At 43.2% G+C, this 14,836-nt stretch overlaps 1 protein-coding gene across 1 annotated transcript; it reads left to right on the forward strand.

Annotated features, from left to right (window-relative positions):
• The first annotated feature begins 482 nt into the window (after positions 1-482).
• On the forward strand, positions 483-7,951 carry PPP1R14B (protein phosphatase 1 regulatory inhibitor subunit 14B). Its single transcript, XM_072118412.1, has 4 exons — positions 483-1,025; positions 5,670-5,753; positions 5,833-5,865; positions 7,664-7,951. The coding sequence occupies exons 1-4, from the start codon at positions 822-824 to the stop codon at positions 7,730-7,732; spliced, it is 390 nt and encodes a 129-aa protein (XP_071974513.1). The 5' UTR covers positions 483-821; the 3' UTR covers positions 7,733-7,951.
• The last annotated feature ends 6,885 nt before the right edge of the window (positions 7,952-14,836 follow it).

Consider the following 14,836-nt stretch of genomic DNA (forward strand, 5'->3'; position numbering starts at 1 on the left):
CACACTGGTAATCACACTTTTTTTTTTTTCACGCCCAAAATATCAACCGTTTTCTTTGTATACGATGTAAAACACGTGTCGCTCGTTCCGGATCGCAATCGTTTCAGTGTAGACGCGTTTATGCTAAGCCCCTCAGCACTGCACTTGAGCAGTTCATACGCGGGGTGTGAACGCGGGCTAATGAAAAGCTAAAATAACTTACAAACCCCCATAAAGAAATTGGACACGCAGAAAGCGTCCTGTGATTCTGGATGGACACAGGGGCAGGTGTGAACAGAGACTTGTACAAGTCTGACAAGAAAACTTTTAAGACACAACATATAACAGAAGAGGCACGTACAAATATGTCATGTTATCATGTGTCATCCATGTGTGTGATAACATGTTACACAGAGGATAACATGATACAGGACGTCTCCTAAGAAGAGGGACAGCTGCGATATAAGGAACACCCGGGACAGCTGCACCAGCCTGGGGAAGAGACAGCCCAGGAGGAGGGGGCGGAGGAGAGGGAGGAACTGGGAGAGACTGGGAGAGACGGACAGAAACAAAGGAGAAAAGAGAGACATACAGGAAGGAAAAGAGACGACAGCTGGAGGAGACGAGTCCACGTGGGGGAGAGACAGCACGCTATGGAGGAGACTGCAGCCTGAGCGGAGACACTTTGTATCTATTTTATTTATTGTAACTGATGGACCGGTGCAGGAAGTCTCAGTGACTGTCTCTTCTCCCGGTGACTGTCACTTTTGTGTTCTTTATCCGCCCGACTGTCACTTGCGCTCTCTCTGTCCCGGACTGTCTCTTGTATCCCCGGCTGTCTCATGGCCGCCTTGAGTAGCCCCGGCTCCGGACCTCATCCCACTTCCCCCCGGGTCTACTTCCAATCCCCTGGAGAGACAGCCGCCGAGCCGGAGAGACGACACCAGGGCAGAGTGACAGTCAAGTATGACCGCAAGGAGCTGAGGAAGAGGCTGAGGCTGGAGGAGTGGATCCTGGAGCAGCTGGTGGGGCTGTATGACTGCCAGGTGAGGGCACCACTAACCAACCCTCACCCCCTGGCACACAATCGCCACCAAACATGAGCTGGGACAATACATGAGCTGCACACTGGGTGGGCATCAGGCTCTAATTAACGTGCCCTCTGCCATGGGCACAGATCTAGCTACTTTACCAAGGGAACCACACTCTGATGCCACCCTGACTCCTAGGGACAGCTGCTGACACCTGTCACCACCATGTGATGGCGAGGAGGGCTGGCATCACAGCTTAAAGTCATAGGAACATGGAATATTTGAGAATATAATCCAAGCAGGTATCACACTCCAGATTATAATCCGCACTAGATTATAATCTGCATATCTACAATAGTATCACACGTTAGATTATGGTATGGTAGATAGCTGGTATCACTATCTGCACTAGTCTCGCCGCACTAGATCGTAACTTTGCAAACTGGAGCTATGTGATCCACACTGGTCTCACGCCCCAAATTATAATCTGCATAAAGGGGATATATGATCTGCACTAGTATTACACTCCAGATTATAATCTGCATAAAGGGGATATATGATCTGCACTGGTATTACACTCCAGATTATAGTATGCATTAGTATCACCCTCTAGATTATAATTTGCAAACTGGAGCTTTATGATCCGCACTGGTATCAGATATCCCATTTGATATCAGATATCTGCTTCAAGGAGACGTATTAAAGTGCACTAGAATCGCAATAGAAATTATATTGTGCAAAATAGAGACATATAATTTTTACTGGTATTAAAACTCCAGATTATGATCCGCACTGGTATCACACTGCCAAAGGGGAATATATAATCCGCAATTGTATTTTAGTTCAGATTGTAATCTGTAAAATTGGGGAGACTTTAAAGAATATTTTCATTTTGCGGAAAGTTTTTGTAATAAAAGGGGATGTATAATCTACACTGATATTACACTCTACACTGATAATCTGTGGAATCTGTATTGTTTAGTTATTCCTCTAATGTGACTGTGACTTTTATATAGAGAGATTCCCTCCAAGAGGAAGTGACCTCATGCCGCTAGGACGGGAATCGCCATATCCGTGCTTTTTCCCCACAGATTACATCATACACTGAAGGATAAGCTGCTGTGACCCTATGTCTGCGGTATATCCATAAAACTTTATGCCCTGCACATAGGAAATGTCAAATTGATTTTCAATGCAAATTTTGCAGCACATCACTTTACGGTATGTTGTGAAATAGGTGATGGGTCTGTAACAAAAGCCATGCAGCAAATCCGTGCCATGTACATGTATTAATGTGCCATGCTGTCATACCCGCTGCCAGCACTACCACTAGGCCCAGCAGGAGATGGTGGGTTCCTGCATTGTTATATCCCGAGAGGGAACTGCTTGTCTAGCTAACTATTATAGAAGACCCTCTCTTAAAGGGGTTGTCCTTTTATATTATATACTCTAGATTCCTGACCTCAGGGGTCCTTAGTTTTAACCATTGCCTCCTACCCACTCTATGGCGCCCCCGTGTGGAGTAGTGGGAATGTACAGTATGACATGTGGCATCACTCAGAGTTCAGTCTGGGATTTCTCCTATGGAAAATGTAAGACAGAATATATTCCACATTCCATATTAGTCTCCATTACTAATATGGAGACCTTCCTGGTGAGGGCGATGGCACACGTGGCATTTTGAATGCGTTTTTGGTCCGTTTTTAAGCAGTCCGTTAAAAACCGCATGTGTTTTTGACAGGGTTAACCAATTATCTTAATTCAAACTGGTCAAAAACGCATGCGGTTTTAAAAACGTCTTGACGCATGAGTTTTTTGACAGACTGCTTAAAAACTGGCCAAAATGTGTTAAAAATGCCATGTGTGCGATCACCCTAAGGGTTCTTTTTTTCCAACTAATTTTCACAGGAATATCCACAATCCATTGATATCAGGGCTGTGCCAGATTAGCGGCGGGTGAAAGGCGTGTAGTATTACCAGGCTAAATGCGTTTCTGTGGTAAAACTATGATCTACACACGCAGTGCAGCGTATTCTTGGATGTTTAGGGTAGGGATACCCTGTTATAGTGTGCGGATCCTGCATGTGACGTCTGTGTACATGTCTGACTCCAAAGAGTTAGTAATCCCGTCGGATATGTTTACATACACTGTAATATACATGGTAACATTCCCTCCTGTGGGGCCGTATACAGTATACACCAGTATTCAGGATCCTCTAGAGGCGACGTCCAGAGATCACTTAACCCTTACATTCAATTTAGGCTGGTGCCGCACCCACCGATCGATGTGCAGAAATTGCATTGCAATGTGACCCATTGTATTCAATGGGTTTTGTCACACTCCTTAATGTTAAAATATCAGCATGCTCTACTTTTGCAAGACACAAGCGTGAAAAACGCACAGTACAAGTCTATGGAGTCGCATTATACGGTAGACGCATTGCACACATACAAGTACAATGCGTTTTTCACTGATCAATTGTCATGAGTCTTTTTTATGGGCGTTCTCTACGCAGGAAAAACGCATTGAAAATGGATAGAAAATGTATGTGAAAGAGTGAGACAATGAACAAACTGACTGAAAACTGATTGAACTCTGATGAAAAATGTTGGTTTTTACTGACCAAACCCTGATCGTTCCCTGATCAGACTCTGACGTTCATGGACCTCTGAGTTTCACCTTTTGACATGTGTGAACTCCCCCCGCCCCAGCAATTCCATAATGAACTTATTGGGGCACATTTACATACCCGTCCCGTAGCGATCCGCGCTGTGCGTTGTCCGACGAGGATTCGGAGCTGCTGTGATTCACTAAGATCGTGCGTCCAATTTCCTGCATGTGTAGCTTCCCCGCTGAGGTACGTAGAGTTCACCTTCTTCCCGGTGCATGTGAGTGCTGATCTTGCGACACAATATGTTTTTTTTTTTTAAAATTCGTATGAATCAGTCGGGTTGTCCGTCCACGCCCCCTGATTTGTGTCGCATGCAAGCCGGGGCCGATGCGACGCAATCCGATCGTGTGCACCAAAAACCTGGGGCAATTCAGGGCAAAACAGAAAAAAGTCGGGAAACCCGACGAAAATGCATCCAACGGACCCTTAGTAAATGTGGCCCATTGAGTTTGGGATCGACAAACCTACCTGATTTCAACTCTTCAACTTTTTGTAGATCCATCACCTCCGGTTTGGATCTTGTTTAGTTATATGTTCTACTTGGACCATGTATGGGCCTGTTTCTATATCTGGACTGTTCCGTGATGTCAGTCCTCTCGTGGTATCTGCTACCAGTGATAATGCTGCAGTCATACATTGCTGGGGGTGTATACGTGTGTTGGGGTTATTTTTGGGCTGTATAAGTCTCATCAGGACACATTTTCTGGCTGTGAATATGTTAACAAGCATTGAGTAGTCACATTGCCGGCATCGCACTTCACACTGTAAACCAGACTGCGCTGAATAATGCATTTTCCAGCTGATGAAATGTATTTGGTCATGGATTTACATAAGGGTCTGGATGGGACGGGCCTATAGTAGGTTGTGCATGTCCTATAGTCTCCTTCATCACTTTTTACTGTGACCACCATTATTGAGACACGAGAGACCCACTAAAACTTATATCTTTCACAATGTGAAGTTTTTGTAATACTTGTAATAATTTTACGATGAAGCATTTTGACCCCATTCACTATCCGTAGATGTGATCTTCCAGTTTTACGCTTTTTATGGAATAGTACACGCTGTAAACTTGCTAGTATCATTTGGCTACTAGTATTGCTGATGAATACACCTGACATGTAGTTTGAGTCCAGTGAGATCACCATCATACCTCTTGGGACAGTGACTGACAAGTTGTATGTGAGTCTGAGAGGAGATGTAGTTCCTACTTGTAAAAACACTGGACCCATGGAGATTTTTTTTGATTTGTTCTTTTAATACAGATTTTTATTTTTTTTTTAATGGGGGGGGGGGGGGGTCTAATGAGTACGCGTAGATGTATTATCTGCCCCATGTAAGGGGGTGTTTCTTCATCAGGGCACATTTTGGTGCAGTTGCTCCCTTTTATCTGAAAAAACGTATGCGAAATTCCAAGAACAGAGAATAAGTGGTAATCCGAGCTAGGTCATAAAAAACAGTTATTCCAGGTATTTTTTTTATAGCATAGTCTCCTACCGCTGTATCACTGACTCACAGCTGCTCTGGCCACAAGCAGTCGTGTAGCTATTGGTGGCGGCGGCTGTAACCGGGGTCTGGGTTAGTTTGATGGACGTGACTCATCGTTGGCCCTCACCACTTCAAAACCTTGTTCTTCTACATGTAGCGGGGTATGACGAGAGCTCGGAACTGTACATATCATTATAGCCACACCACGGAAGTATAGATCACGTACTGAACGTGGCATCGCTATGTTATTACTTTTACTCTAGGATTATATTTGCGCTAATTATGTGGTGCCGACTTACACTGCTGCGCTGTACAGAAAGTCTCAGGATTCATCACAATCTAACACAGGAGGTCCTATTGATACCTTTATTTTGTCATGTGACCGACCCCCTATGGTCAGCAATATCCCCCCGTGACCATGTGATTTGTCGCGTGACTCTGGACACGAATCTCAAGCTGACGTTATGGAGGATTTACTAAGACTGTTTGTCTTTTATAGGAAGAAGAAATCCCAGAACTGGAAATTGATGTGGATGAATTAATAGATATGGAAACTGATGAACAGCGGGGTGAGAGGGTGAAGGTAAGTGGTCTAGTGTGTAGCGTACAGTAGGTCCTACATGTCCAGCAGGTGGATTTCACATCTCTCTATTCTTTTGCAGGAACTTCTTACTGACTGCTACAAACCAACTGAGGTGAGTGTATACACCAGTACAGGTTATGTATGTTATTTCCATATTATTCGTCATAGCTTACACTCACTATAGGTGAAAACGTGTTTTTTTTTTTTGTTTTTTTTTTTTCATTAAAGGGGATATATATATCCCCTTTAATGAAAAAAAAAAACCAAAAAAAAAAAAACACGTTTTCACCTATAGTGAGTGTAAGCTATGACGAATAATATGGAAATAACATACATAACCTGTATTTTAATTTAAAAAAATTATATTATTTATGATTTTGTTTTTTAAATATATGGCCAGGGAGGGGCTTCATAAAATAACTATATAACTAACAAAATAAAAGAACTTGTACTCCCATCACTGGCAGGTCTGTGTTTTGCATATAAAGGCTAATGGTGCTGTTCCAACCCCAACCACGCTCCTGCTAGAGCAACAGTTGCAAGCTGTAGCATGCTCAAGGCTGTAGTTGAGAGGGGCGAGGGGAGACCCGGCAGTGGCGGGCAGCGCTGCGAGTAAACAAGACAGGTCTCTATTTTTTTTTTTTTTACAACTCTGTCTCCCCAGCCTTCTATTTAAAAAAAAAAAAAAAAAAAACCCTCCTGGACAACCCATTTAAGTTACTTTCTGGGATGACCCCCTATATAGGAGGTAAGTTGTCAGCAGAAGTTGCCATACCAGCAGTATTTGTATACTACAGAAACTACCACATAAAAAATAGCTACTGTCGCTGCACTGGCTGTATATATGCACATTATACTGTATACTTGGGCATCTGTATAGTATATACCCTGCTGTAGCTTGCTGGATACATACTCTATAGTCAGCGCTACTACACCAGCTGTATTTAGTATAACAAATCCCTCTATACATAGTATATAATGTCTACAATACATAATACTATGGGGGAGATTTATCAGAAGTGTCTGAGAGGAGAACTGTTCTAGTTGCCTATGGCAACCAATCAGAGCTCAGCTTTCATTTTCTCACAGCAGTTTATAAAATGAAAGCTGAGCTCTGATTGGTTTCCATGAGATTTACCTCAGGCATTTCTGATAAGGTTCCAATTATATATACCGTAAATGGCTACTGCCACTAGTGTACATGCATTATATACTGTTTACATATAGGTTTGTAACCCCTTAACGACTGCCTAAACGGGTGTTTAGGGTGGTCATCGAGGATACTTATCCAATTCTGTGGATAAGTTATGTTTATTGAGCGACCCCCTTTGACTGCAGATAAATCTACTTTCACTACCGTTTATCAATTTGGGGACGATTTACTGGTTTCATGAACTCCTGAATCGATTGACGAGCCACAAAAATTGGGCAGAAATAGGACGTGCTTTATAATTTGTGGGCAGTCTTTACTGCTGTCATTGGTGCTTTTACAGACCTCACATGCCGATGACCTACCTTTAGTCCATAATGTGCACATTTATGTGTACAAGTGGCCTTAAGCTATGCTCACAGAGCATTGTAGCCCTCTATTGTAAGGATAACCAGGTGAACAGAGTATGTGGGATACATAGTCCTGTTTCATCCTTGCACCCCTGAAAGTGGGAGGAGGAGTAAATATCAGCAGGGGGCAATGATTGGCTAATGTTCAGAGTTTTCAGAGTGTCCATACAGTTATATCACTGGGGACCTCCTTGGGTGTGCGCTCAGTGGAGGCCAGGAATGGATGCAGAAGAGTTTTATCCGTCCCCTAATGGCCTCCACTGAGCCTATGTAAGAATGTAAATACCTATGTAAAAGAAACTTTTCCATGTATCTGACAGTCCTGATAACCGCAGCTCTTGATCACACAGGCCTTTATATCTGGATTACTGGAGAAGATACAGGGAATGCAGAAGCTGAGTACTCCCCAGAAGAAGTGACTGGCACACTGAGACGAAACAAGATGGCGCCGCCCTATCCTCCTGGTAGAAGTGCAGTATCGCAGGGTCACAGGTTCCTCCTGCACCCGCTGTGGGTGTATGTGGCTGTTCACAGTCCATATCTGGAGGGGGGGGGGGGTGCAGGGGAACTTTTTTTTTATATGACTATTTTGTAGAAATCTTTTTTTTAACTAAATAAAATGTAATTAAGTGTTCAGAGCCCGGTGTTCGCAGTATGAGTACATCTTCTACACAACAAAGCTGATCGCTCCTGTCTCTGGAGGCCACTGCCTGGTGACGGGGGCCCCCCAAGAGACTTGGAGAAAATGCATTGCAAACGTGAGTGTGACACAGATACTCCAGTACAAGCAAGGGACTGGTGACTAAAGTAGTATGGGGGTTTTAAACAATTTTTTTTTTTTTTTTAATATATTTATAATTTTTTATTGTTGTATTATTGTTATCTCCTATATACAGGATGGAGAAGAACAACCTGATTAGTTGAAGGGGGTTTTCGTTCTCACTAATCGAGTGAAGCAGCAGCAGTTCTGCAACTCCAACAATATAGCATGGTCATAAACTGCAGAGCACACAATTGGGTATCTCCCACACACACATAGACATTAAATGGGAGAGGCCTGATCGCCGAGCTCTGCGATTTATGACACTCTTTTAGTATTGGATGGCGTAACAGGACACATGCTCCACCTAAATTATCTTCCGTCTTGTGGAGAGGCGATAACAATAAAGCTTGGTGCGTCGCCCCTTTATTTCTCAGAACAAAGACGATTCATAAAGAATCTTTGATGCTTTGATTGGGGTACAGTTCTGGCTCTTGTTGTAAGGACATGTTTATGGCCGGTTATACATCCACATAGATGGACGGCTATGATAACCCGGTGGTGGTATTGTGCCGCACACGGTGAGCAGTGATGGTGAACCTTTTAGAGACCGAGTGCCCAGACTACGACCAAAACCCACTCGTTTATCACCAAGTGCCAATGTAAGCAGTAATTTATTTATTTGCTGAACTTTTCTCCCACAACTTTCAATCCTTTCATACCTGCCTCTTGAGGACACCGATACAATTGAAAGCAGAAGGGCAAATATCACTATCACAGTAGCTTTTCTCCAGGGTTCCGCTGCAGAGGAAGAGTCGTGTGGCCAGCAGGAAGACCTTCAAAGATAATCTGATCCTCTCCACACCTATTTGCTTTTCCTTCAGCCCCAAGCTGTCAAGAGATTCTAGGTGCCAGGGATTCAAAGTTATGACTCCTACAATCCAGGACGTATCTCATACATGCTTGGCCACTGTGGTGCCAACATGTGAGGACATATGAGATACTTCCCTGGCGGTTAAAGGATTAAAATAGCACTGAGATTAATAAATCTTATGTGGAACTGCAGTTAGATTCTTTGAGTCCTGTCTGGTGACCTCTGTGAGAGCCACCACTGAGATAGAGCATGCTCTATCTTTCCATGTACGTACGGCCGGGCAGAGATATTTCCTTTGTAGAGGGGAGAGCAGACGAGTGTGTAAACGAGGCCTAAAAGTGTATACTGTGCATGGTTCTATACGGATCTTGTAGCAACAGATGACTTCAAGAGTGCAGACAGACCGGTATAGGGTCCACTACATCAGTCATCATGATTTCAGTACTGGTCCTGCTCACTGCCTCAAATGGGGCCTGTTTAAAGATCCTGAACTGAACTTTGTTGGACTAGTACATCATCATAACCTACATCTAGCGGCTGCCATGCAGCAATTGGCAATATTATTGCCAGAAAGTCTCTTCAGAGTGATCTGAGACTCTCTGGCAGCAGGTTGTCCAGGTGAAGTGCAAAGGGGTGACCCTATCGGTTGTAGAACGAGTAGTTGGTTGTTCCAAGTCTGCGATTGATTTCTAGAATATTGCATCTTTACAACATCACAAACTCCTTCAAGCCTTCCAAGAAGACTCTCCCATTTGTCTTTCAAGGGTTCCTAATCTTCTTGGGAGACTTGAAAGAGTTTGTGATGCTGTAAAGATGCAATATTCTAGAAAGGACAGGATAACGTAGAAAGGAGAAGTGGTCCACAGTTCATTTTAGTGATAAAAGCAAATTTCATTTCTTGGGGTTCAGTTTACCCTCAGAATCAAAGTGTGTAAAGAAGTCAGTTTAAGGTGGTGGAGGAAGTGTCAAGATTTGGGGAATGTTTTAGGCAGTAGGAGTTGGACCTCTTGTTCAAGTGATGCAAGTGTGTATCAGAACCTTCAACAACACGTGGCTGCTATCTTGCATCCATCATTCAATCGGCCATAAATTTTTATGCAGGATAATACTCCCTGTCACACAGCAAAACTGCTAAATCAGATCTTTGAGACAGAAAGCACTGAAACAATGAAACTTACCGTAGTTCTACTCTTTCTCTGTGCTATAGTCATTGCTGTTCTCTAATAACGATCATCATGTTTTATGGTGATATAGTTTGGTAATTTTGTAAAGCGCTGTTCTAGTGGCATGGTGCACTGTACATCAAATGTTCATCAATTGATATTACATTATTTCTGAAAATATCAAGTGATCATACATTGTTCTCCAATTTTGATCTGTAGTGAGTATATATAATATAACCATAGGATATACTTGTGCAGTAGTACAACCCAGCCCGGTATATAAAGTAACTAAAGCAACTATAGTTATATTAACCCCTTAATGCTCCGCATCGTACATGTTCAGCGCAGAGGTGCGGGTGGTGTATGAAGAGGGCTTACTGGCTGAGCCCTCTTCATACACAGATGGGGTTTGTTGAATATTGCAGCAAACCCCCACCGCTAATAACCATGGCCGGTGCTTGCACCGATTGTGGCTATTAACCCATCCGCTGCCGCCAGCAATCTCAGTCCATTCCATAAAGATGAACAGGGCAATCCGACCATGCGTCACCAGTCCGGGCATCTCGGGGAGCGACAATGGGTCTCATTTGGGCACATTGGACCCCCCCCCCCCCCCCCGTTCTCGTGATCTGTGGGGGTCCCATTACCGAGACACCCACCAATCAGCAACTTAGGTCCTGTCCTTGTTTTGTGGGAAAACCCCTTTAATAAAGCTCGGTGCATATATGCAGTACTGCACAAATACAATACATACAATCAGGACAAACATTACACAGGAACACAGCTCATTATATAAATAATGTGTATGTAATAGGTTTGTGTGTGTATCTACTATTTTGTATGTAGCAGAGCTGTCTGTGGATGCAGCATGATGGTATATGTAGCAGAGCTGTCTCTGTATGCAGCAAGATTGTATGTGTAGCAGAGCTGTCTGCGGATGCAGCATGATGGTATATGTAGCAGAGCTGTCTGTGTATGCAGCATGATGGTATATGTAGCAAAGCTGTCTGCGTATGCAGCATGATGGTATATGTAGCAGAGCTGTCTGCGTATGCAGCATGATGGTATATGTAGCAGAGCTGTCTGTGTATGCAGCATGATGGTATATGTGTTTGCTAGATACAGACAGATCTACAGCAAGACTGTGTATGTCCAAAAAATATGGCTGAAGTATAAAATATAGAGATTCCAGAGACAAGGAAGGAATTTTCCAATAAATTAATGTAAGAATTAAAACCTAATTGGAATCCATGCAATAGGGGAGATTTGTCAGAAATGTCCGAGGTAAAACTGTTCTATTGTCCATGGAAACCAATCAGAGCTCAGCTTTTTATTTTCTTAACTGTGTGGTCTTATACACAACCCCTTCCCCCCCCCCCCCCAGACCCCTTTGGTGATAAATTACTGCAGTCTATTACTTGTATTAGGATCTGACATGTCACCTTTCATTGACTTCCTGGGAATCTCCTGGTTTTTATTTGTCCTTACCCAGTCATCCCTTTGACCACTCATACTGTGACTCCCAATAGTTATATATACACATAGGACCGGATCATAGGGAGGGCACCCGATGCACGAGACCCAGGGCCCCCACCATTCTTCCTTTTAAAAGATTAGAAATTGATGATTATTCTTCCTATGTTACATTGTTAAATATATCTCATAGTTTACAAATCAGAACATAAAATTGTTAAAGTGCAACCAAGCTTTGAAGCTTTTTATTAAACTGAAGAAATTAATAGATGAGAATAGTAAACATTGTATCATACTTCATTAAAGGAAACCTAGCAGTTCAAATGGTAGGAGTAAGCTGTAAATACCGAGCACCAGCTCAGGGTGAGCTGGTGCCGGTGATTACTTTCGTTAGTGTTAATAACCGCGGTATCGCGGTTTTAACACTTTTTAAACTTTATAGCTGTAGCTGCTTCGGTGCGCACGCCTAAATAGGAAGTGCGGGAGACGTTGCGCGCACAGCGCAGAAGCAGCAACAGCCATAAACTTTAAAAAGTGTTTAAACCGCGATACAGCGGTTAATAACACTAACGAAAGTAATCACCGGCACCAGCTCACCCTGAACTGGTGCTCGGTATTTACAGATTACACCGACCATTTGAACTGGTAGGTTTCCTTTAAAGGAACACTCCAGTCAACGGTAATTCATTGGATAATACACGGTGCAGGGACTCAAGGGAGCAGCAGGACTCTCTTTTGTGGTATTTCTAGAGCCTTAAAGAGAACCCGTCATGCAAAATAACCCCCCTAAACTAAATATATTTTCATAAACTGCCATTAGAGAGCATTGTCTCTATCCCTTCATTGTCCCTCTACATGCCTGTAAACCTAAGCAATGAGGTCCTAAAGCTGTATGCAAATGACCTGTGAAATGTCCAATGAAGCATTAGCATATTCAAGCTGTCCACTCTATTCATGAGTGGGAGGCACAGCCACACCCCCAGTGCTTGACTGACAGCCTGTATAATGATGTGAGGCTGTATAATGATGTGCTTCCTGGTGCTGGTGGCCACACCCCCAGTGCTTGACTGACAGCCTGTATAATGGAGTGAGGCTGTATAATGATGTGCTTCCTGGTGCTGGCGCCCCCTGCAGCCTGTGTGTGCATGTGTGTGTGTTTAGGAGAGATACAGCAGCTCCAGGCAGCAGCCATGTTACAGCAGAACATGTCAGATTCATGTGTAGCTGATGTCTGTGTCTCTCACCTGTATATTAGGAGGATGCAGCATGTCAGCAGATGCAGCACAGATACCAGCCATGCTTTACTATACATTACACACAGACATGAGCAGGGGGAGGAGAGGGGAGGGGGAACAGGGGTGACATCACTGCCTCTGACCATGTGACCAGCCTCATTTACATGATAAATAATAAATGATTTAACAATGAATAATGTATGAAATAACTAGATAAAGGCTGGGATGGGATCCTTGTGAGCTGCTCCAACAGGTAGTGGTGACAGGACTAGTGACACAGACCTGATGACAGGTGTCCTTTAAATCATGCTCCTTCCTTCAGGCCCTGCACAAGGTATAATTCAATGAATCAGCTGGGAATGAAGTGTTCCTTTAAGGAAAACAACTGTTTTTTTTTCTGCTTCTTTCTCCTGTAGAGAATAGTCAGGGCCGGCACCAGCATTGGGCATACCTGAGCAAGTGCTAGGGCCCAGGACTTCTGGGGGGCCCAAATACGGCTGTACATAATGAATCCATAGGGGGGGGAGGGGAACTTTATATAAAATAAACATGAGAGGGCTGTTTAGTATGATAAACGTGGGAATATTTTAGGGAACAGGAGACTGTTTTAGTTTCTGCAAAGGGGCCCACTGAGACTCTGGTGCCAGCGGCCTACTGAAACTCGGAGCCGACGCTGAGAATGGTATCTGAAAGCCTTAGGACTGACCCATTGTAATCAATTGGTTTATTCAGACTTGCTTTCTTTTTCATGCACACACTCCCTTTTTTTCTGATGCACGTTTAAATCTCAGTATGCTCTACTTTTGCAAGTCACGCGTGTGAAAAACGCACCATACAAGTCTATGGAGACGCATCAAAAATGCATTACACTCTGAGACACATGCAAGTCCAATGCGTTTTTCACGCATCAATTGCCATAGAAAAGATAGACCTCAGTCCTGAGTCCTTTTCACATGCGTTATCTGCGCGTGAAAAACGCATTGAAAACACCAAAAAACAGACACTGAACAAACTGACTGAAAACTGATTGAACTCTGATGAAAAATGTCAGTTTTTCACTGATCAAACCCTGATCAGACTCTGACGTGATCTGCAACGCAAATGTGAAAGAGGCCTTAGGAAGACCGTTATGTCCTTTCTAGAATGACTTCTTTTATGTGAAATCTCACCCAATCTCTTTACCTATAAAAATTTGCCAAAGTCAGGCAAAAAAGACCCTTCATTTTCACATGAAATGAGTCAAGTTTAGTGACTGCATAGGTAGCGTTATTGCAGAATCCCCATCTTTGGTTCCATAGTAGCTAGAAATATATTTTGTGTCCTATTAAATATAAGGATCTCATCTCTCAGATCATATCAGGCTTATAGCTTATGAGCTACAGAACCAGATTTTTAAAGATAAGATTCTTATCTTTGATATGACACTAGCAGCATGTTTCTAGGTGCTAAAGAACAGAAGATGGGGGATTTTGAAATGCCACTACTGCAAACACTAAACTTGACTCATCTATTGTGAAATTGGATGAGAAGAGTCATATTTGCCTGACTTTGGGGATAATTTTTCCCATTAAAGAGGGAATTCTAGGAAAGACATTTCATATCCTCGTATCCTTTAGTGGGGTAAAATCTGGTGACAGGTTCCCTTTAAATAAGGAAGAAAGGCAGCGAAAAAGACAGACACAGGAACAGATTTCTGCTTAAACGTTTGGAGACTCTTGGTGGATCCTTCCCCTTTTGGGCGCAATTATGGGCCATGGACAGGATTTATAGTGATATATGATCAAGGAGTCCCCATTTTCCCGCTGTAATCATGATTACAGATCAGTGCTGTTGAGTTGCGGGCAACGTGTACTCCTTACATCATATATCAGTATAACGCTCCGAGTCCTGTCAGTGATATCTGGCCAGCCCATGGTCTTCAATTCAAGCACTGACCACAGATATGTGCTACTAACCTTAAAGGGAACCTGTCAGGGCAAAGGGAACCTTATCAATACTTACCTATTCAGGAGCTGTGG

This window comes from Engystomops pustulosus, chromosome 7 (genome assembly GCF_040894005.1).
Source record: "Engystomops pustulosus chromosome 7, aEngPut4.maternal, whole genome shotgun sequence".
Lineage (NCBI taxonomy): Eukaryota > Metazoa > Chordata > Amphibia > Anura > Leptodactylidae > Engystomops > Engystomops pustulosus.